Genomic DNA, 19,657 nt, shown 5'->3' with positions numbered 1-19,657 from the left:
ATGGCTAGTAACTCACCATCAATCGATGTATTGCTCGTGCTCACCCAGGGGTTTGAAACTGGCAAGATAATGCTTCTGCATGGTCTTCCCAAGATGATTGTTTCAGAAAGAGAGCGAAGGGGAGGGGGATAAAGAAGACGGCGTCCGAGCACTTTCCCCGCTCACTCGCCCGCTCACTGCGACAGCACCTCCTTCGTGTACCTCCACGCGTTGCTCCAGATCGGCTGGCACAGATCGATCGGCATCCTCTCCTGCTTGTTTTTGCGGTGCCTGTCCGCGCCGTGCAGCAGCAGCAGGTTGACGATCTCCACGTGGCCGCGCATGGACGCCCAGTGCAGCGGCGTGTTATCGCCGAGATCCATCGCGTCCACCTCGGCGCCCTGCTCAAGGAGAAACTTGCAGGTCTGGAAGTGCCCGTTGTGCGCAGCCCTGGACAGCGGGGTGTCCTTCATGATGCCGCACTGCTGGATGTCCGCGCCTTCGTTGATGAGGAGCTCGCAGCAGGCGGTGTGGCCGTTGCCGGCGGCGAGGAGCATGGGGGGGTCGCCACAGTGGTCAGCCTCGTCGAGGGGAGCGCCCTGCGGAGACAAAAGCGAAGGCGCGAAAGGGTGCGACGTCGTCGTCAGTCCACGCGTTCTCGGGTACGTGAGCTATCGTTCGATTCGGTGAGAAGTTTGGGGCTTCGTCGACTTTGATTCGCCAACGGACGAGACGCGCACCTCGTTGATGTGTTCCTTGACCCAGTCGTAGTAGCCGTCGCAGCAATCGCGCCAGATGTTGGACTTGTCGGGGATGAACCTTCCGCTCTGCGACGCGCGAGGTGCGTGATGAATCGGGGATATCGGTCAGCTCGCTCGCGGATATCTCATCTCTCGGCGACGTCGCGGCGGGTCGAGGCCATCGACGCGGGACCGGGAGCGCGGATACTCCCGGACCGCGGGGCGCCTCGGGCGATCCGAACGCGAAATAAATCCCCGTTCGCGGAAGTCGGGCGGTTTTTGTCGCGCGGCGGACGGGGGGACGGGACGAAAATCGCGGGACGCACCACGAGGTCGAAAGGCATGGTGGTATCCCTGCGGACGAGCTCGAGTGCGGAGGTTCGCGCGCGGGTCGATGCGCGGAATGCGCTCGCCTGGTGAAGTGAGACCACGGCTCCCACCCTCGTTGGCCTCGACCTTTCCGAGGGAGCCACGAACGAGAAACGCTCGGGAGGCGACCGGTCAGGAAAAATCACGCCGCGTGTTGACGCAGCTCGAAGTCGCCGAGGGTTTGCCAAAAATAACATCCAAAATCGCCCCTCCTCCCCGTTCATACCAGGCGCCCCCTAAACCACCATGGCGGGTTTGGTTCGCTCCGCGCTCCGGCGCGGGCTCGCATCGAGCGGCGCGTGGGGACCGGCGCGCGCGTTCAGCACGCGCGCGTCCGTCGTTCTCGCCGACACGCCCTTCCATTACCAGGACCTTTTCGAACCCGGATCGCCAAAAGACGTCCCGTGGAGGAAGATCACCTCCGAGCACGTCAGCGTGGTGGAGGCTGCCGGGCGCAAGGTCCTCAAGGTTGAGCCCGAGGCGATCCGCTTACTCGCGCAAGAGGCGATGACCGACATCGCGCACCTGTTGAGGCCCGGGCACCTGCAGCAGCTCGCCAACATCCTCAAAGATCCCGAGGCTTCCGACAACGATCGCTTCGTCGCGCTCGAGCTCCTCAAGAACGCTAACGTCGCCGCGGGGATGGTCCTGCCGGGATGCCAGGACACCGGCACCGCCATCATCATGGGCAAACGCGGGCAAAACGTCTGGACCGACGGCAACGACGAGGAGATGATCAGCAAGGGAGTCTACGATACCTACGTGAAGCGAAACCTGAGGTACTCGCAGGTGGCGCCCCAGACGATGTTCGACGAGAAAAACACGGGTTCCAACCTCCCCGCGCAGATCGACCTCTACGCCAAGGACGGAGACGAGTACCACTTCCACTTCATGGCCAAGGGCGGCGGCAGCGCCAACAAGACGTTCCTGTACCAGGAGACCAAGGCGCTCCTCAACCCCGAGCGCATGGTCCAGTTTCTGGAGGAGAAAATCAAGACGCTGGGAACCGCGGCGTGCCCGCCGTACCATCTCGCGTTCGTCGTCGGCGGCTTATCCGCGGAGCAGAACCTGAAGACGGTCAAGATGGCGAGCGCGAGGTACTACGATGACCTGCACACGAGCGGCAACGCGCACGGCAGGGCGTTCAGGGATCTGGAGATGGAGGCGCAGATCCACGAACTCACCCGGCGAATGGGCATCGGCGCGCAGTTCGGGGGCAAGTACTTTTGCCACGACGTCCGCGTCGTTCGACTCCCCCGGCACGGCGCGTCCTGTCCGGTGGGCCTCGGCGTGTCCTGCAGCGCGGACCGGCAGGCGCTGGGTAAGATCACGTCACAGGGCGTCTTCGTCGAGGCGCTGGAGACGGACCCCTCAAGATTTCTCCCAGACGTCACAGACGACCACCTGGACCCGAGCGGCCCCGTCGTGGACGTCGACTTGACGCGACCGATGTCGGAGATTCGCGAGCGCCTCTCCGCGTGCTCCGTCAGCACCAGGCTCAGGCTCACCGGGCCGCTCATCGTCGCCAGGGACATCGCGCACGCCAAGATCAAGGAACGGTTGGACGCCGGCGAGGAGATGCCGGCGTACATGAAAGACCACGCGGTGTATTACGCCGGACCGGCGAAAACCCCGGACGGGATGGCGAGCGGATCGTTCGGGCCGACCACGGCCGGGAGGATGGACTCGTACGTGGACGCGTTCCAGGCCGCGGGCGGGAGCATGGTGATGCTCGCCAAGGGCAACAGGAGCGCGCAGGTGACGCGCGCGTGCAAGAAGCACGGCGGGTTTTACCTCGGGTCCATCGGCGGTCCCGCCGCGATTTTAGCGCAGAACAACATCAAGAAGGTGGACGTGCTGGAGTTCCCGGAGCTGGGGATGGAGGCCATCTGGAAGATCGAGGTTGAGGATTTCCCCGCGTTCGTCATCGTGGACGACAAGGGCAACGACTTCTTCAAGAAGTGGCAGACCTGAGGGGACGCGTCTAAGAGTTACCCTCGTAGCTAAACTTTTCCTCGGTTATCGATTGAGAACTACTCGCGAGGCTGATACGTCCCCGAGCGACGTCTCTCGTTGTGCGTCAGCCGCCGGGATCGCGGATCTTCGCGTTTCTTCCCCGGCGGCATCATCGAAACGAGACGACGCTCGAGTAGCTTCATCGCCCCCCCTCGCGTCCCCCCCACGCCTCAATCCAGCGCGCCGCGTCATTCGCCCGAGCCGCCTTCGCCGCCCTGTGCTTGCGCATGTAGTTCTGGTGCCTCTCTTCCGCGTCGGCCCAGGACTTAAAGTCGAGGACCTCCGTGACGACCGCGCCGTCGTCGCCGATGGCGGCGGAGAGTCGCGCGATGGAGGCCTCCACCGCGGCGCGCTGGGTCTCGTCCACGACCCACACGGCGGACTTGTATTGGGCCTTTGGTCTCGCCTTGAACGCCCGGGTACCCGAGACGTCGAAGAAGTGCGCCAGGAGGGTGTCGTAGGGGAGGACGGTCGGGTCGAAGACGACGCGGATCGCCTCGGTGTGGCCGTCGCCGTCACACACGCTGTCGTACGTGGGCGCGGGGGAGTCCCCGCCCGTGTATCCCACCCTGGTCGCCAGGACACCTTCGAGCTCGCTGAAGAAGAGCTCCGGCTTCCAGAATCACCCGCACCCGAAGTACGCGACGGCAGCCTTTTCGGTCTCCGGCGGGGAGGCCGACGGCGCGCATCGCGCGGCGACGACGCCGACGCGATGCGAGGGCGCGCGGCGGCGCGCGGCGACCGTCGGGGTGGCGACCGATGCGGCCAGCGTCGACGCCATCGCCATCTCCTCGCGCGAGATGCAATGAAAAAGATAAAGTTTGGCCGTCCCGGAACCACAAGCTTCACACATTCGTCGGCGGGCACCGCGCGTGACGACGTCATGTCAACGACGGCGATGCGATCCCGCCTGCTGGCGAATGTCGCGAGGGAGACCTGGCGGCGCGCATCGTCCCGGACCGTCCGGCACGGGGCGAAGCATCCCGTTCGATGGAGGACCGCGGCGTCGTCGTCGTCCGTGGAGGTCCAGGAGATGGAAACTTTCGGTGACGACGTGCACGCGCAGCATCGGATCCTCAGGCTCGACCCCCCGCGCGCTGACGTCCACTACGTCTCCGCTGGCGACGACACCGCCCCCGCGGTGTTGATGCTCCACGGTTTCCCGGATAATCACGCCACGTGGAGGGGGCAGATTCCAGCCCTCGTGCGGGCTGGCTTTCGCGTCATTGCCCCCGATCTGCGGGGCTACGGTCGGTCAGGTAAGCCCGCGGGCGTCGATGCGTACGGCCCCGCGCCCGTCACCGACGACCTCGCCGCACTCCTCGACCATGAACGCGTCGACAGCGCCCGCGCCGTCGTCGGTCACGATTGGGGCGCGGCGGTGGCCTACGCCTTCGCGGCCAGGCATCCGACAAAACTCCAAAAACTGTCCATCCTCAACGGCGTCCACCCCGCCGTGTTCCTCGACTTCGTGCTATCCAACCCGACGCAGTTCCTCAAGTCGTACTACATCGGCTTCTTCCAGCTGCCGGCGTTGCCCGAGTTTGTCCTGTCCCTGGCGGACTTTGCGATGCTCAGACTCGTGTTTGCGATCGACCCGGCGAAGCCGCTCGCGAGGAGCGACGTCGATACACTAGTCGAGGCGTGTTCCACCCCCGGCGCGATGCACGCCGCGCTCAACTACTACCGCGCCGCGGGACCCGCGCACAGCCTGTGGAGCGACGTGGGTAAGTGCCCGGTGCCGGTGCAGGTGCAGTGGGGCGCGAGGGATCGGTACCTGGAGGAGAAGATCGCGATCCCGCCGGCGGACGTGGCTCCGCTCGCGAAAAAGTCCGTGGTGTCACATCCGGACGCGACGCACTGGGTGCAATGGGACGAACCCGACGCCGTCTCCGACGCGCTCATAGAGTTTCTCAACGAGAAGTGACTTAGTCTAGCTAGTAGCGGATGAATCGAGTGGACTAGTAGCTAGCTAGCTAGCCGGTAGTAGCTCTAAGGGTTGGTCGCTAAAGCAGCAGTTCGTCCAGTTTGACCGTCTGGTCTGGGAGGTAAAACTCCGCCCGCGCCGGTATCATGTCCACGGGCCCGCCCCTCGCGTCCCCGTCGACGCCCAGGTACCCCCCGTTGTCCGCCACGAGCGCCTTGAGCGCCTTGGGGTCCGCGATGACCTCCCCGCGCCTCGCCCCTTTGATTACCAGCATCTCGGTTGCGCCGCCCCTGCACTTGAGCAGTATCTCCCCGCTCTGCGGCTGGCCCCATCCGGGCGCGATGCAACGGAGCCCGGCGCTGTCGCACGCCTCCTCCGCCGCGAGGAGCGCGTGCATGTCGTGAACGTGACCGACGATGAGGCCCTCCAGCGCCGGGTATTCCTCCCTGAGGCGATGCAGCGCCGCGGCAAAATCCGTCACCACCGAAGCCGGCGGCTCGTAGATGGAATCCGCGTCTCCGCTCTCAACCCCAGAGTCAACCCCCGCGTGCCTCGCGACCCTTCGCGTGTACCTCGGCACCCCGGGTTCCCACAGCGGAAGCCCCACGGCGGACGCGAACCGCGCCGCGCATCGCCGCAGGAAAGCGACGTCCTCGTCCGTTTCAGCCGTTTCAATCGCATCGGTTTCATCCGTTTCAATCGCAAAGGGCACGACGCAGCAGCATCGCCTGCGCTGCAACACGGACGTGTGATACGTCGCCGCGCTGTTGTGCCCGGAGGTGTACAGCAAGGCCCACGCAGCCGGCGGGGGCGGCGGGACGATGGCGACGCCGTGCACCATCCCCCCGTCCGGGCGCCGCTCGAACGAGAAATCGCGCGGTAACGTCTCGCACGCGGCGACGGCGTCGGACGAAACCCCCCGGGCGCCCAATCCCAGCACTTTACCCAACTTTTGCAGCGCCACGTTGAACCTGCTCCCGTACTGCGCCGCCAGCTTCGGCCTGCGCGTCAACGACCGCGGGACGCTTAGGAGCGGTCCCTCCAGCGCCACGCGCAGCACCCGCTTCTCCACGTCACCGGGTTTGAGCTTGAGCCGCGTGGGCAGGTTTTGCGCAAACTCGGCGACCAAGCCGCTGAGAAACGGCTGGTACGCGGGCACCCCGAAAATCGTCGTCGCGGCGGAGTCCCTCTGCAGATCCCTGTGGTGCAGCGACCTCAGCCCGGACAGGCCCAGGTTCTGCGCGTCCCGCGGCCGCGCGCTGTGACGCGCGTACCCGCACATCACCTCCTCGCTCCCGCCGCCCGCCAGCGCCGCCGCGCACCCGGTCCTCGCCAACGCTCGAGCCGCGAAATACACGGGCAGCGCCACGCCAGCCTTGACCACGTCCATGCCGTGCACCACGCGATGCAGCGCACGCAACGCGTCGATCACCTCGCTTATTTGACTCACCTCCTCGAGCTCAAACCTCGCGCCGAGCTTTAACGCGGCGGCGCGAGCCGGGGATATGTCCAGGGGTTCCTTCGTTCCTTCGCCCGTCCAACCCGCTGTGGCGGCGACGACGGGTATCCCGATCCTCACCGCTACGGCTAGGAGCGCCGTCGAGTCCACGCCGCCGCTGAACAGCACCCCGAGCGGGCGCGTGCGCGTGCACCGGTGGTGCGTCGCGACGTGGTGCACCGCGGCGACGAGACCCCGCGCGAGACGATCGGCCGCAGCGTCCATCCCGTCGTCCCAATCCGGGTCGTCCCCCGCCGTGAGGACGCCCTCATCGAGATTGGCGGGATCGATCGTCTCCATCGTCGGCGCTCCATCCGCGTCGGGTTCGAACGCGGGACCGCGAAACGCGAGCAACGCGTCCGTGCCGCTCGTGCAGGGTTCTACGTTCGGGGGTATGAGCGGCAGGCGGCGCGTGGGGTCGCCGCGGACGGTGCACGTCGGGTCGAGGTCGCCGGCGATTGGATCGACGGCGAGGACGTGTCGGGGATGATGGCACCGCCAGCCGTCCCTGACGTGCGGTACGTCGCCGCCCGGGGTCGAACCGAGGATCCACACGCCCCCTCCAAAGTCGCGCATGAGCACCGGGCATCGCCCGAGGGTGTCGGTTCGCAGCCGGAACGTGCCGCGCGCGTCCAGGACGGCGGCGATGAAGCAGCCGCCGTGCGACGGTCGGCGGAGCAGCCATCGCGCCGCGCTCGAAAGGTCCGCGTCGCCGTCGTCGCCGTCGCCGTCGTCGTCGTCGTCCCCGAGCGACGCGAGATCCGCGTGGAGTTCCTCCCAGGTGGTCCCCTCGACGAGCCCGCGCGCGATGAGAGCGGGCGCGGCGGTGACCTCGCCGCGCACGACGTACCCGTGCAGGCGCTCGATGCGGTCGGCGGCGTCGCGACCGCCGTCGCCGCCGGACGTTGACGCGTGGTCGGGCGCGACGATGCGGACGCGCCCGCCGGGCGCGACCGCGATGGACTCGTCCGGACCGAGCACGTGGAGCGTCATCCTTCGTCCGGGACCGCGCGCCCCTTCGGACGGAAGCTTCCGCCCGCGGGTCTGCGTCGGCGGTGCCGACGAACTGAAACGTGCTGTGCCGAAGGCGACGGGAAGTGCCGTCTTCCACGAGCTTCCGAAGATTCGGTTCGACCACACACCCCTGGCGACGAGAGGCGATGGCCGACGACGAGGAACTCGCCGCGCTGGCCGCCGCGCACGGCCTCTCCGCGCGCGGCGCCGCAGCCACGCGCCCTCCGTTCAGCTACCTCCACGCGTTCTTCCGCGCCATGTCCGAGCCTTTCGATCCCACCGACCGCCCCGACGGGTACATCAACCTCGCGGTGGCCCAGAACTTCCTCACCGTGGACTCGGTGCAGAAGAGATTGCTGGCGGGGTTCGCGTCCCCGCAGCCTGCTAGCACCGCGGCGTACGATAACATGAAGGGGAGCGAGCGCCTGCGCACGGCCATGGCGGTGAGTGACCCGATCCCCACCCTCCGAGGTCCCATCTCGCCCCCGTTCAAAAACAACAACTGAACCAACCCGGTTTTTTGGCACCGAACGATCCATCCAACCATCGTTCGTTCGCTGACGCCCGCCGCCGCGGCGCTCCCCACACCCACAGGCGCACATGCACCGGGTCCTCGCCAAGGGCGACTACAGGGTTAAGATCAGCGCCGACCAGCTGTGCATCTCCGCCGGGTGCGGCGCCATCCTCGACAACCTCTTCATGTGCGTCACCGAGCCCGGAGACGCCGTCCTCATCCCCGCGCCCTACTACCCAGCCTTCGACAACGACCTGCGCGTGCGAAACGGCGCCGTCGCCGTGCCCGTGTGCGGCGACGACGCGGTATCCCTGCCCACCCCGACGCAGCTGGACGAGGCGGTGGAAAAGTGTAGAGCCGAAGGCGTCGCCGTCAAGGCGATCCTGCTCACCAACCCTTCCAACCCGCTCGGCGTCATCTACGGAGAAGATTCGCTGATGGACGCCATCATATGGGGCCTGGCCAACGACATGCACGTGGTGGTGGACGAGGTGTACGCGTCGTCCGTGTTTGGAACGCACGCGGTGGACGATCTATCCGGCGACCGCGTGAACCCTTTCGTGTCCGTCATGGTATCCGAGACGAACCTCGCCGCGTACGAAGAGACGGCGAAGACGAGGCTCCACGTCGTGTACGGCCTCAGCAAAGACTTCTGCGCGTCGGGGTACCGCGTCGGGGTGTTACGAACGAGGAACGAGGGCGTGCTGAGGGCGATGGACAACGTGGCGTACTTCTGCACGCTGCCGGGCCCGATGCAGCACGCCGTCGCGGATATGCTGGAGGATGAGCGATGGGTGGATGAGTTCCTGGCGGAGAATGCGAACAACCTGCGGGCGCAGCACGGCGCCCTGACCGCCGCGCTGGCGGACGCGGGAATCCCCGTGGTGAACGCCGTCGCGGGCATGTTCGCGTGGATCGACCTGAGTGGTTGGATGAGGGAGTCGACGTGGGAGGAGGAAAACCGGCTGTGGACGTTGGCGTTTGAGCGCGCCAAGATCGTGATGACGCCGGGCAGGGACTGCAGGCACGGGACGCCGGGGTGCTTCCGGCTGTGCTTCGCGACGGTGACGATGGAGGCGCTGACGACGGCGGTGGGCAGGCTCAAGGAGATGCTGGCGGAACACTGAGACGTCGGGTCGTCGTCGTCGCTCACAAAAGTGCCGTTATTTGCCCGTTATTTGCTGGAACCGATAAAACAGCTTTTTTGAATTCGCCGCTCGTCCACAGCGAGAGGCCATGGGGCCCAAGGCCGCCGCAGCCGCGGTGGAGATAGATCCTCGGCTGCTCCGGCAGCTCGAAGAGGAGTATGAATCGCTGAAGTCCACCTCGGCGGGTGCGCGCCCTCCTCCGACCCGCGATACCCCCCGCGCGATCCGCGAATCCCGAACCTCGGACGACGCCTTTAACGTCGACCCGCCCCTCTCCGCAGGCGCGCCCGTGGACTTTGCCTCGTGGATCAAGCGCCGACTCCGCGAGGCGAAGAGCTCGGGGCTCATTCGCATCGCAAAGACGACGCCGCCCGCCAAGCCCGCCGCGAAGAAGGCGCCCGCGTCCGCCAAGCCCGGCCCGTCGATGGGCCACGCGCCCAGGCCCATCGCCTCGTCCACCCCCGCGCTCGCGCCCGCGAGGTACGACCCGAACAGGTACACCCGCGGCGCGGATACCCCCGCCGACGCCCCACACGCGGCCGAGGGAGGGGGCACCGTGTTCAAGGCGGCCCCCGCGCCCGCGCCCGCGCGCACCCCCGAGCGGCGCCCCACGCCCGTGACGACGGCGGACCCGCCAACCCCCGCCGACGAGTTTTCGCCGTCAGTGTTTCAACCCCCGTCGTCGGGCGGATCCGGATCCGCCGCGGCTCGATCTCACCGCGGCGGGAGGCCCATCGCGGTCACGTGGGCGTCCTCCGATGAATTATCCGACGAGAACGTGCAGGGCTTCACGACCATGCGGGTCGCGTCCAACCAGCCGGGCCCCGCGCTGGAGGATGTCAAGCGATCGGCGGCGGCCGCAGCGTCGGCGGCGAGGAGGGCGCAGAGGGACCCGGCGGCGCCGTGGTTCGGCCGAGACGGAGCGATGGCCCCGAGCGGCTTCTACCTCGGCGGCCGTTACGACCGTCGCGTCCTCGATCCCGGCCACCACCCGGCCACCGTGCGCGGCGTCGGGGACAAGGTGCGGCGGATGGCGCGGGCGTCGGCGCTGGCGCAACGCGACATGTCCAAAAGGACGGATCGGGAATCGCTCGAGACGCCCATCGGCGGGAGCTACTCCCTCCTGCTGGACCTGCAGGCGTCGGAGCAGGAGCGCGTCGCGAAGGAGCGCGAGCTATCGGCGGTGAGGCGGCGAGAGCGCGCGTTGTTCGCGAAGAACAAGGAGCTCGAGGAGACGCTCAGCGCGCAAGCTTCGAAAGCCGCCGAGGCGGATGAGAAAATCGCGAGGGCCAAGCGCGAGGCGCAAAAGGCGCAGGCTGAGCTGGTCCGCGCGATCGAGCGCCAGCGCGCGGAGGACCGGCGGGTGTTCGAGCGGCGGAGCGGTCGCGTGGGTGACGACCGGAACGTCAGGGGTTCGAGTCCCGTCACGGGCGTCGAGCGAAGGTTTCTCGCCGGCGTGGACGAGGCTCCGCAAACGCTCAAAGAGGCGGCGGCTCGGTTCCTGGGCGACGCGAGAAAGCTCCACGAGGCTGAGCTCAACGCCAGCCTGGACCTGGACCCATACGATGCCCACGGGACGTCTCAACGGACGTCTCTGTTGAACGGTAAGCCCCCGAGCGGGCCGAGCTTCTTGGAGCGCATGAAGGAGAGGCAGCGACGCGCGGCGGCGAGGAGGGCGGAGAAGGCTTTCCGCGAGCGGGTCGAGCGAGAAGCGTTGGGTCACGGACCCGCTCGAAAGCCCGGGTGGGACGATTCGCCGGACGTGGTGGTCCGGATCGGGGGCGAACCCGCGCCGGAACGGCCGCGATCCGCGCCCGGTACCGCTCGACCACCGGGCTCGAGGACGCCGCCGAAGAAGGGGACGTACGGCGGCGGACGGGGCGCGCCGCCGCCGAAGAAGATGTCCGTCGCGGCGATGCGCCAGCGCCAGGCGGATGAGCGCCGCGCGAGGGGGCTGGAGCCCCTCGCCGACCCAAAACCCCGCACCCCGCCGCCCGGGCAGAAGAGGAAGAAGGCTACCGCGCCCCGGCCGCAGTCGGCGCCGCAGTCGGCGAGGAAACTGTTGGACTCGGGGCCATTGTTGGACCCGGGCTCGCAACCCGCCACCGGCTTGTTCGCGATGAACCCCGCCGCTCGACTCGGCAACGCGAATCCGAAGGATGAGATCGCCGCCATGCGAACCATCCTCGACGAGGTCGTCGCGCACCTCAGGCTGCTCCACGTGGCGACCGGCGGGCGGTCCGGGTCCGCCGCCGCGTCGGTCCGCGCCGCCGCGGAGGCGATCAGCGCGCTGCCCGAGTCGCCCGACGCCCCCGCGGCGAAATACTCGAGGACTCTTCGTTCGGGCGGCGGACGGCTTTCGCCCCACTCGTCGGCTGCCAAATCCCCGTCCGACAAGGGGAAGAAGGGCAAAGTTTCTGGAGCGGCGGCGGCGTCGTCGTCGCCCGGTGTCCCGAGCAGGCGCGAGGTGACGGCGGCGATGAACGCCGCGCGCCTCTCCGGCAAGCTCGTCCTCGACTCGCTCGACCACTCGAAGGCGCTAGAGATGCTCCGCGACGTGGAGAACAACGAGACGGCGCTGCGGGCCAAGTGGGGGCTGTTCTCCCCCGATCACCCGCCGCCGCAGGGCGCGGAGGAGCTCGCGCTGTCGTACGCGGAGAGGCGCGCGCGGGGCATCCCGGCTGACGCCGCCGTCACCGCCTCGGGCGACCTCATCCCCCTCGGACAAACAAACGACGGACCCTCGGGTGCCGGAGACGCCGGAGACGTCGGGGTGGAGTCGACGCGAACGGCGGCGGTGGACGCGGACACGGTCGCGAGGGTGTGGGAAGCCAGGAACCAATACGCGCGGTGGCAGGCGGCGCTCGACGACGGCGTGGCGGACGTCTCCTCCCCAAACGGCGAGGGCTTCAGCCCGTGCGAGGTTCACGAGGAGATCGCCGAGCGATTGCTCGACGCGCTCCTCGCCGACGTCGCGAGGGAGCTGGGCGACGCGTGCGACGAGGCGACGCAGATCGTGTTGCGGCACGAGTTCTCGTCCGCGGCGAACTCGATCGACGCGTCGTCGGTTGGCGGCGACGACGACGACTCGAACATCCTCGTCATCGCCGACGGCGGGACGACTACGCCGCCGAGGAATGGGCTCGGGGCGTACGATGGCGCGACGCCGGCGGCGATGGACGTCACGCTCGGCGCGGCGATGGCGCGGGTGGGACTGTCGCCGGAGGAGGCGAGCGCGGAGATCGTGGAGGAGGAGGATCTGGGCGTGCACTAGTCGAGCGAGCGAGTTGTAACGCGGAGGGGTGGGTAACGTCAACAACAAACAGTCGTGTTTCCGAGTGGCAACAAGTGGCAGTCTCGCAGTCAGGGCTGAGCTGTCTGTCCGACCAATGGAGTGCCGTCTTGCTCCCGAGGATGTGCGTAATTCACGGTCGACAACGCCCCGGAGGTTGGCCACTGTGGTGTGGCGCGAACCGCCCGCCGGGAGACGAGGCAGCGCTTCGAAGCATCCAACACCTCGGCAAAGTCCTTCGGCAGAGCCCGATCGATCCCTGGAAGGCGTAACACACGATGGCGGGCGCTAACGTCAACTTCGTCGAGGCGCTCCAGACATTAAAATCCATGTTCCCCGAGCTGGACACCGTGACCATCCGCGACGCCCTGGACAGCAAGGGCGGGCACATGGAATCCGCTGTGGAGGAGCTGCTACAGCTCTCCAGGCGCCAGCGGGGGATGGGCGGAGGTATGGGAGGTCGCGGCGACGGCTACGGCGACGACGACGGGGGAGGCAGGGGCGGATATTCGGACGAGCCTCCCCGCCACAGCTCCATGGGGCGGGGCGGTCAGGGCAGGTGAGCATCGCGACCCGACGCATCCACGGACCCCTTTCCCATTTCATTGAGTCGCTTGGGAAGCGAGAGACGCGACGAACCCGCGCGTCTTCGCGTCGCGTCGCCCTCGACCCTCGCGTTTCCGAGGGGCCGCGGCCATCCTCAGATTCCGAGAAACCCTATGCGCAAAGGACACAACACCCGCCACTCGCTAAAAACATCCTTCTGACCCCCCGCCCCTCCCTCCTCTTCCTCGTCTTCACAGCGGCCAAGGCGACTACTACAGCGCCGTGCCCCCGCCCGAGGAGGAGGGTTCCCTCTGGTCGTGGCTCACCGGCGAGGACGACGAGCCCAGACGCGGCGGGTCCGCCAACTACACGTCCCGCGACGACGAGGACACGTTTACGTGGCTGGCAAACAGCGCCAACTTTTACGCCGGGGAGGTGAGCCGAACGGTCAAGTCCATGACGGACGCGCTCGCGGAGGAGCTCCTGGGCCCCGCGGAGGATGAGGAGGGCGACATCATCGAGGAGGAGGACGCCTCGATCCGCGGGAACGGCGAGGTTGTCACCGGCGGCGCCATCAAGGGCCCGGGGCGGCGGTCCAAGAAGAAGGAGGAGGAGGCTCCCAAGCCCAAGCCCAAGCCCAAGCGGCTGACGGAGGAGGAGGAGGACGACGAGGACGACGTGATCGGCGGGGTGCTCAACCTGCTGGGGCTGGAGGACGACGAGGAGGAGGAGGTGTACGTCAGGAGGGACAACAAGAAGGACAAGTAGTAGTCGAGTGACTGCCCTTGAGACCAAAATTTTTTTGGCACCACGTAGCCTGTGTAACAATTGGAACCGATTGAACGTTCTTGGCAGCCTCACTCTGCACGCGCGGGGAGACACGGAGGGAAGGGGTCGAGAGGGCTTGTGCGTCACGAGATGGCTGCATCACTTCGAAGACGCCGTGGGGCTTCCGACGACGACGCCGCGCCGTCCAACCCCGCCGAGGACTCCGCGGGGAAGTCTCGGGATCCTGAATTGTTCCGGAACCGGCTCCCTCGCGTGACCTTCGCCAACGCCTTCTCCATCCTCGTCATCGCGCGCCTTATCAGCGCGTTGTTCAACATCGTCCACGATTGCGACGAGACGTTCAACTTCTGGGAGCCGCTCCACTACCTGGTGCACGGCACGGGCCTGCAGACGTGGGAGCACTCGCCGGAGTTCGCGCTCCGATCGTACCTCTACCTCGGATTGCATTACGCGGTCGCCAAGCCATCCGCGGTGCTGGCGTCCGCGCTATCCCTCCCGCGGGTCTACGCCTTCCACGCCGTGCGTATCGCACTCGGCGTCGTCTCCGCGCACGCCGAGGCGTGGCTATGCGCGGAGGTGGCCAAGATCGACATGAACGCGTCGAGGATCCTGGTGATGACATCCGCCTTCTCAGCCGGAATGTTCGCGGCTGCCACGGCGTTTCTCCCTTCGTCGTTCGCCATGTACTGCGTCACCTGCGCGGCTGCGGCGTCGCTCGCGGGTAAACACGCGGTGGCGTGCGCCGCGTGCGTGGCGGCGGTGACCATCGGATGGCCGTTCGCGGGTATCTGCGCGATCCCTTACGGCGTCGAGTGCCTGCGAACGAGAGGGTGGATCAAGACGGCTCTCTACGTGTTGGCGCCCTTGGCGACGATAACCGCGGTGTCCGCGGCGATCGACTCCGAGATGTACGGCCGCACCACGTGGAGCATACTGAATATCCTGCGGTACAACGTCGCGGGCGGGGGCAGCGAGCTGTACGGAACCGAGGGGCCGGGATACTACCTCCGCAACCTCCTGCTCAACCACTCGCTCGCGACGCCCGTATCGCTGTGCTTTCCCTTTGTCGCCCTCGCGCACCGGCTGGCGGTCGGAGGGAGACGGGGCTCAAACAACCGTCCCGGGTACGGCCGCCTGGTTCGCGCCTACGCTCCGTTCCCGCTGGCGCTCGCCTTCTTCAGCCTCGTCGCGCACAAGGAGGAACGGTTCATGTACCCCGCGTATCCGCTGATTTTAACGGGTTTCGGCGCGGCGCTCAGCGCCGGTCTCGGCGTCGTCGTTCACGCCGCGAAACGGCTCGCACCCGACGGTTTCTTGGGCACCGTCGCCAGGGACAGCGTGATGGCGACCGCGACCATCGGCGTCGTGGGAGTCGTGGGGGTCACGGCGGCGCTGGGCGCGTCGAGAGCCGTCGCGCAGGTGCGGGGATACGGCGCTCCGATGTGGGCGTACCAGAGGGTTCCGCTCCTTCCGGACAACGTCAGCCCCGTCGGCGTGTGCGTCGGCGGGGAGTGGTACCGGTTCCCGAGCTCGTTCCACTTCCCCCGCGGGGACTACGAACTGCGGTTCGTCGACTCCGGGTTCGGAGGCGCGCTCCCGGTGCCCTTCGTCGGAGGTAAGGGGGGAACTAAGTACGCGCCCCCCGGTCTCAACGATAAAAACGCCGCGGATCCCAGGCAACGCGTGCAGTTTTCCCACCACGTGCACGGCCCTTGCGACCTCATGGTGGACGTCGCCATGGACGGCGTAGCTCCCGCGATCGATCCGAACTCGATCGTCCCCGAGGGCTGGGTGGAAGAGGCGACGTTCGAGGAGTTTGAGCAGGAACCGTTGGAGGGCGGGGAGGAAGGGTCGGGCGGCGTCGTGAGGATCCAGGTGGAGAGGACGCAGGCAAGGTGGGTCATCGCGTACGAGGCGCCGTTCCTGGACGCGGCCAACTCGCCGGCGTTCACGAGGGCGTTCTACGTGCCGTGGTGGTCGGCGAATAGGAACGCGTACGGGTCTTACCGCGTGTATCGGCGCGTGTAGAGACTGGCGGAGAGTGCGTACTTAACGACCCGTTGTTAGTTTTCATCCCGTTTACTTACGCCGCGCCGAACTCATCGGTCGCCGTCCCACTCTCCGTGGAACTGTTCCAGGTACATCAGCATGAACTCGTGCCTCCCCTCCGCCCTTCTTCGCCCGCTCTCGCTCTTCATCATCCCCTTCAGGCGCAGCAACTTCTCGTGGAAGTGGTTCACCACGGTGCACACGCGCCCGCCGGTTGATGAGGCGACGTACTGTTCCTTCGTGAGACCGCGCCTCGGTTCCACCCCGGGGACGTGCATGGGATCGCCCCTCGCTCCGCCGTAGCAGAAGGTCCGCGCGATGCCAAGCGCGCCGATGGCGTCGAGCCTGTCCGCGTCCTGCACCACCTTGAACTCCGGCGTGATCTCCGCGGGCGCGGACGAGCTAGAGAGCTCGTCTTTGAACCCCATGTTCGAGATTATCTTCACGATGGACCGGATGTCGTCGGCGGGATGGCCGTGGTCCTCGAGCCACGAGGAGACGGCCTCCGCGCCCGCGTTCGCGTCGCCGCTGTACTTCCAATCGCGGACGTCGTGGAGCAACGCGGCGAGCTCCACCGTCAGCATGGAGGACTCCGGGAGGGACTCCTCCCTGGCCAGGGAGAGGGCGGTGGCGCGAACCCTGGCGATGTGCCACCAGTCGTGCGAGCCGTCCTGGCCCGCGAGCTCGGATTTGACCCATTCCTCCGCGTCCGCGACGATGGACGCGGTCATGATGACGCGCGAGGTGGGACGGGGGCGACGAAGCCGAACGATCGGCAAAGGCAGTGGAGGACTCGCGGCCAACATGTGTGTGAGAGCCGATTCAAACTGTGACTCGGCACCCTGCAAAACAACTTTAGCAAATTTGCGACAGTCGAACCCCTGAGACCCGCTCACAGCCGGCGGCGCGGGGAAAGAGGATCGGGTTCCGGCGTCACGGCGTCGATGATGACGGCGGCCGCGATGCCCGCGGCGGGCGGGCTGACCCGCGGCGGGAGGACCGGGCGCGCATCGGGACGTCGCCTCGGGAAAGGTAATTACGCGGTGAAACATCGTCGCTTTCGTCTCGTCGAGGCGTCCGCGTCGAATCCGGAGGAGTTCATCGTCGGCTGCGGCACCGGGGACGTCACCGGCCCGATCGACGGCGTCGGCATGATGGGCTACGCCAAGATCGGGCAGGTGACCCGCGGGATGTGGCAGCGGCAGTGGGCCAGGGCGTTCCTCGTATCCTCCTCCTCCGATTCCCTCGATTCTTCCGAGACGGTCGCCGTCGTCGTCGTGGACGCGTGCATGTGCTTCCCGAATCTCAAGACCGCCGCGCTGCGCGCCCTCGCGAAGACGCGCGGCACGCACCACCCCCTCACCGAGGCCAACACGTGCGTCTGCGCCACGCACACCCACGCCGCCCCAGGCGGGTTCGCGCCCTTTGGCCTGTACAACGTCACCACGGGCGGAGCCGTCTCGGTCGCTTTCGACGCCGCGGTCCAGGGCGTCGCGGAGGCGCTCGACGCCGCCCTGGACGACGCCATCGGTCGCCCTCGCTGTGCGCTCTCGCTGACTCGCGCTACACTCGCGGGCGCCGCCGTGAACCGCTCGACGCACGCGTACAGACGTAACCCGGCGAGCGAGAGAGCCGAGGTTGACTCGCTCGGGTCGGGAACGGAGGGCGTCGACGAGACGCTGACGGTGCTGCGAATGGGCGAGATTCGGGACGGCGTTGACGTACATGGGGGTGCCGATGGGGGTGCCGATGGGGGTGCCGAGGGTGCCCTCGCGTCGTTGCGCGGCGCCGTCGTCTGGTACGCCGTCCACGGGACGTCGCTCCGAAACTCGTTCACCCTGGCGAGCGGCGATAACAAGGGCGTCGCGTCGTGGCTGGCGGAGACGGCGCTGGCTGGATCCAACGACGGGGACGACGTCGCTTCCTCCCTCGCGAGGTGCCGCGCGCTCATCGACGCGTTCGGCGGCGGCGAGGTGTTCGATCCGAGCGAAGACGGCGTGCGCTTAGCCGTCCAGGCGCCGAGCGTCGCCGCCGCCGCCGTCGCCCTCGAAAGTAGCTCGACGCGTGGCTCCCAAAAGCCGCGCACCGGCACCGGCCGCCGGGTTGTGGTGGCGTTTCCGCAGGGCGCGTCCGGGGACGTCAGCCCGAACGTTCGCGGCGCGCGGCGCGTGAACGACCCGACGCGTTTATGCGACGAGGTCACCGGCGCGGGGGACGAGTTAAAAGTCACCGGATGCGCGGGGTTCGGGCCCGCCGGCGCGGACGACGCCGCGGGGTGCGTCGCGACGGGAGCGGCGCAGGCGGCGGCCGCGTTGAAGGCGCTGACGAACTATCAGGGATCGAAAGGCGGCGCTCTCGAGGGATCGAAAGGCTTCCGTTCGCTCGCCGGTCCGGTGCGTCACGCGTACCGGTGGCTGCCCGTCGGCCGCGGCGTCTCCGTCGACGGCCGGTTCACCGCGGACGGCGACGTCGCGCGCACGAGCTCGCCCGCCAAGGGATACTCGTTCGCGGCGGGGACCACGGACGGCCCCGGTCAGGATGGGTTTTTGCAGGGAATCACCGCCGACGACGAGGACGGGGACGGGGGCGAGAGGGGCGTCGTGATCGAGAGGTGGAAGACGGCGGCGTCGTTGGCGTCGTGGGGGCTTTCGGGTTTCGGCGGGGGTTTCGAGGGCGCTTTCGGGGGCGTCCCCGGGAACGTGCGGGAGTCGCACCGGCCCAAGCCGGTGCTGTTACACTTTGGCGACGCGAACGAGGTGGCGCGGGACCACGCTCAGGACGCCTGGGTCGCGGTGGACGTCCCGGTGCAGGTGCTTCGGGTCGGGACCCTGCTCGTGGCGTGCGTTCCCGCCGAGGTGACCACCGCGGCGGGTGCGCGGCTGGTGCGGTGGATCAAAGCGTCCGCGGCGGAGGCGGCGGGAACGGGACGGACGGACGGCGACTGGGAGGTCATCGTCACCGGTCTGGCCAACGGGTACAGCGGGTACGTCACGACTCCGGAGGAGTACGCCGCGCAGAGGTACGAGGGCGCGAGCACCCTGTACGGGCCGAACACGCTCGGAGCGTACGCGATGTGCCTGTGCGAGTTGACCCGCGAGTTGTTGACCGCAAACGATTCGACAGCAAACGATTCGACCGCAAACGATTCGACCGCAAACGATTCGACCGCAAACGATTCGACTGCAAACGACGATTTGACGCGATCGCGATCGGGTTCGGCTCCCGGTTCCGCCGCGAACACACCGCGGGACGGTATCCAGGCTCGCGTGCCCCCCGTGGACCTGCGCTGGCCCCCGTGGAGGCGTTTCGGCGACGTTTTGGCATCGAACGTTACGCGGGACGCGAGCGGAATTCGGAGGGTACTAACGGCCGGTATCGACGAGGCTTCCGCGACATTTCTGTGCGGCAGGCCCCGGCGCCACGCGCGGCCGCCGCCGTTGGGCACGTACATGACGGTGGAGCGGTTAAGGCGCGAGGACGCCCAAGGGCAGGCTGAATGGGAGGTTGTCGCGACGGACGACGACTTGAGCACGCGCGTCGAGTACCGCCCAGCCGGACCCTTCGGCCTGAGTAGCGAGCTGACGCTTCGATGGCGCCCGCCAGAGAACATCCCGGGTGGGGTGTACCGCGTGGGCGTTCGGGGCGTCGCGAGGGGCGTGAGAAAGTTCATCAAGCGGGAGAGTCCCGGCGAGTACGAGGGATACTCGGAGCGGTTCCTCGTGGAGCCGCGGGCGCGGGAGTAGTTCGACTGAGGAGCCCGAGTGGCACTCGGTCGA

At 67.5% G+C, this 19,657-nt stretch overlaps 11 protein-coding genes across 11 annotated transcripts; 7 read left to right on the top strand and 4 right to left on the bottom strand.

Annotated features, from left to right (window-relative positions):
- Nucleotides 1–272: 272 nt before the first annotated feature.
- On the bottom strand, nt 273–596 carry MICPUN_73069 (predicted protein; the record flags this gene model as incomplete). The annotated part of the gene is made up of 1 exon (XM_002501457.1): nt 273–596. A coding segment is annotated over one exon (324 nt), but the record flags the coding sequence as incomplete, so codon positions are not given.
- Nucleotides 597–1,334: 738 nt separating this feature from the next.
- Nucleotides 1,335–3,062, top strand: FUM-1 (putative fumarate hydratase class1-malate <=> fumarate + H(2)O; the record flags this gene model as incomplete). The annotated part of the gene is made up of 1 exon (XM_002501859.1): nt 1,335–3,062. The coding sequence occupies one exon, from the start codon at nt 1,335–1,337 to the stop codon at nt 3,060–3,062; it is 1,728 nt and encodes a 575-aa protein (XP_002501905.1).
- Nucleotides 3,063–3,324: 262 nt separating this feature from the next.
- MICPUN_76794 (predicted protein) lies at nt 3,325–3,726 on the bottom strand (the record flags this gene model as incomplete). Its single annotated transcript, XM_002501456.1, has 1 exon — nt 3,325–3,726. A coding segment is annotated over one exon (402 nt), but the record flags the coding sequence as incomplete, so codon positions are not given.
- Nucleotides 3,727–4,137: 411 nt separating this feature from the next.
- On the top strand, nt 4,138–5,031 carry MICPUN_81226 (predicted protein; the record flags this gene model as incomplete). The annotated part of the gene is made up of 1 exon (XM_002501858.1): nt 4,138–5,031. One exon carries the CDS (start codon nt 4,138–4,140, stop codon nt 5,029–5,031), a length of 894 nt encoding a protein of 297 aa, XP_002501904.1.
- A 79-nt stretch (nt 5,032–5,110) lies between these two features.
- On the bottom strand, nt 5,111–7,522 carry ASN3 (asparagine synthase; the record flags this gene model as incomplete). Its single annotated transcript, XM_002501455.1, has 1 exon — nt 5,111–7,522. The coding sequence occupies one exon, from the start codon at nt 7,520–7,522 to the stop codon at nt 5,111–5,113; it is 2,412 nt and encodes an 803-aa protein (XP_002501501.1).
- Nucleotides 7,523–8,143: 621 nt separating this feature from the next.
- MICPUN_80585 (1-aminocyclopropane-1-carboxylate synthase) lies at nt 8,144–9,184 on the top strand (the record flags this gene model as incomplete). Its single annotated transcript, XM_002501857.1, has 2 exons — nt 8,144–8,623; nt 8,663–9,184. The coding sequence occupies 2 exons, from the start codon at nt 8,144–8,146 to the stop codon at nt 9,182–9,184; spliced, it is 1,002 nt and encodes a 333-aa protein (XP_002501903.1).
- Nucleotides 9,185–9,293: 109 nt separating this feature from the next.
- MICPUN_58118 (predicted protein) lies at nt 9,294–12,479 on the top strand (the record flags this gene model as incomplete). The annotated part of the gene is made up of 2 exons (XM_002501856.1): nt 9,294–9,390; nt 9,487–12,479. 2 exons carry the CDS (start codon nt 9,294–9,296, stop codon nt 12,477–12,479), a joined length of 3,090 nt encoding a protein of 1,029 aa, XP_002501902.1.
- Nucleotides 12,480–12,671: 192 nt separating this feature from the next.
- On the top strand, nt 12,672–13,888 carry MICPUN_108151 (hypothetical protein). The gene is made up of 2 exons (XM_002501855.1): nt 12,672–13,056; nt 13,301–13,888. The coding sequence occupies exons 1-2, from the start codon at nt 12,776–12,778 to the stop codon at nt 13,809–13,811; spliced, it is 792 nt and encodes a 263-aa protein (XP_002501901.1). The 5' UTR covers nt 12,672–12,775; the 3' UTR covers nt 13,812–13,888.
- Nucleotides 13,889–13,961: 73 nt separating this feature from the next.
- On the top strand, nt 13,962–15,860 carry MICPUN_81043 (glycosyltransferase family 22 protein; the record flags this gene model as incomplete). Its single annotated transcript, XM_002501854.1, has 2 exons — nt 13,962–15,578; nt 15,714–15,860. The coding sequence occupies 2 exons, from the start codon at nt 13,962–13,964 to the stop codon at nt 15,858–15,860; spliced, it is 1,764 nt and encodes a 587-aa protein (XP_002501900.1).
- Nucleotides 15,861–15,931: 71 nt separating this feature from the next.
- Nucleotides 15,932–16,612, bottom strand: MICPUN_80463 (predicted protein; the record flags this gene model as incomplete). The annotated part of the gene is made up of 1 exon (XM_002501454.1): nt 15,932–16,612. One exon carries the CDS (start codon nt 16,610–16,612, stop codon nt 15,932–15,934), a length of 681 nt encoding a protein of 226 aa, XP_002501500.1.
- A 231-nt stretch (nt 16,613–16,843) lies between these two features.
- Nucleotides 16,844–19,624, top strand: CDASE (neutral/alkaline ceramidase; the record flags this gene model as incomplete). The annotated part of the gene is made up of 1 exon (XM_002501853.1): nt 16,844–19,624. The coding sequence occupies one exon, from the start codon at nt 16,844–16,846 to the stop codon at nt 19,622–19,624; it is 2,781 nt and encodes a 926-aa protein (XP_002501899.1).
- Nucleotides 19,625–19,657: the final 33 nt, after the last annotated feature.

Source organism: Micromonas commoda, chromosome 4 (genome assembly GCF_000090985.2).
Source record: "Micromonas commoda chromosome 4, complete sequence".
Classification (NCBI taxonomy): domain Eukaryota; kingdom Viridiplantae; phylum Chlorophyta; class Mamiellophyceae; order Mamiellales; family Mamiellaceae; genus Micromonas; species Micromonas commoda.
This window is presented reverse-complemented; position numbering and strand designations above follow the sequence as displayed.

Excerpts from the sequence above, each read along its gene's own strand:
- MICPUN_108151 (XM_002501855.1), top strand. The coding sequence starts at position 12,776 with ATGGCGGGCGCTAACGTCAACTTCGTCGAGGCGCTCCAGACATTAAAA. Across the intron at positions 13,057-13,300 it reads GGGCGGGGCGGTCAGGGCAG|CGGCCAAGGCGACTACTACA; the intron begins GTGAGCATCGCG and ends TCGTCTTCACAG.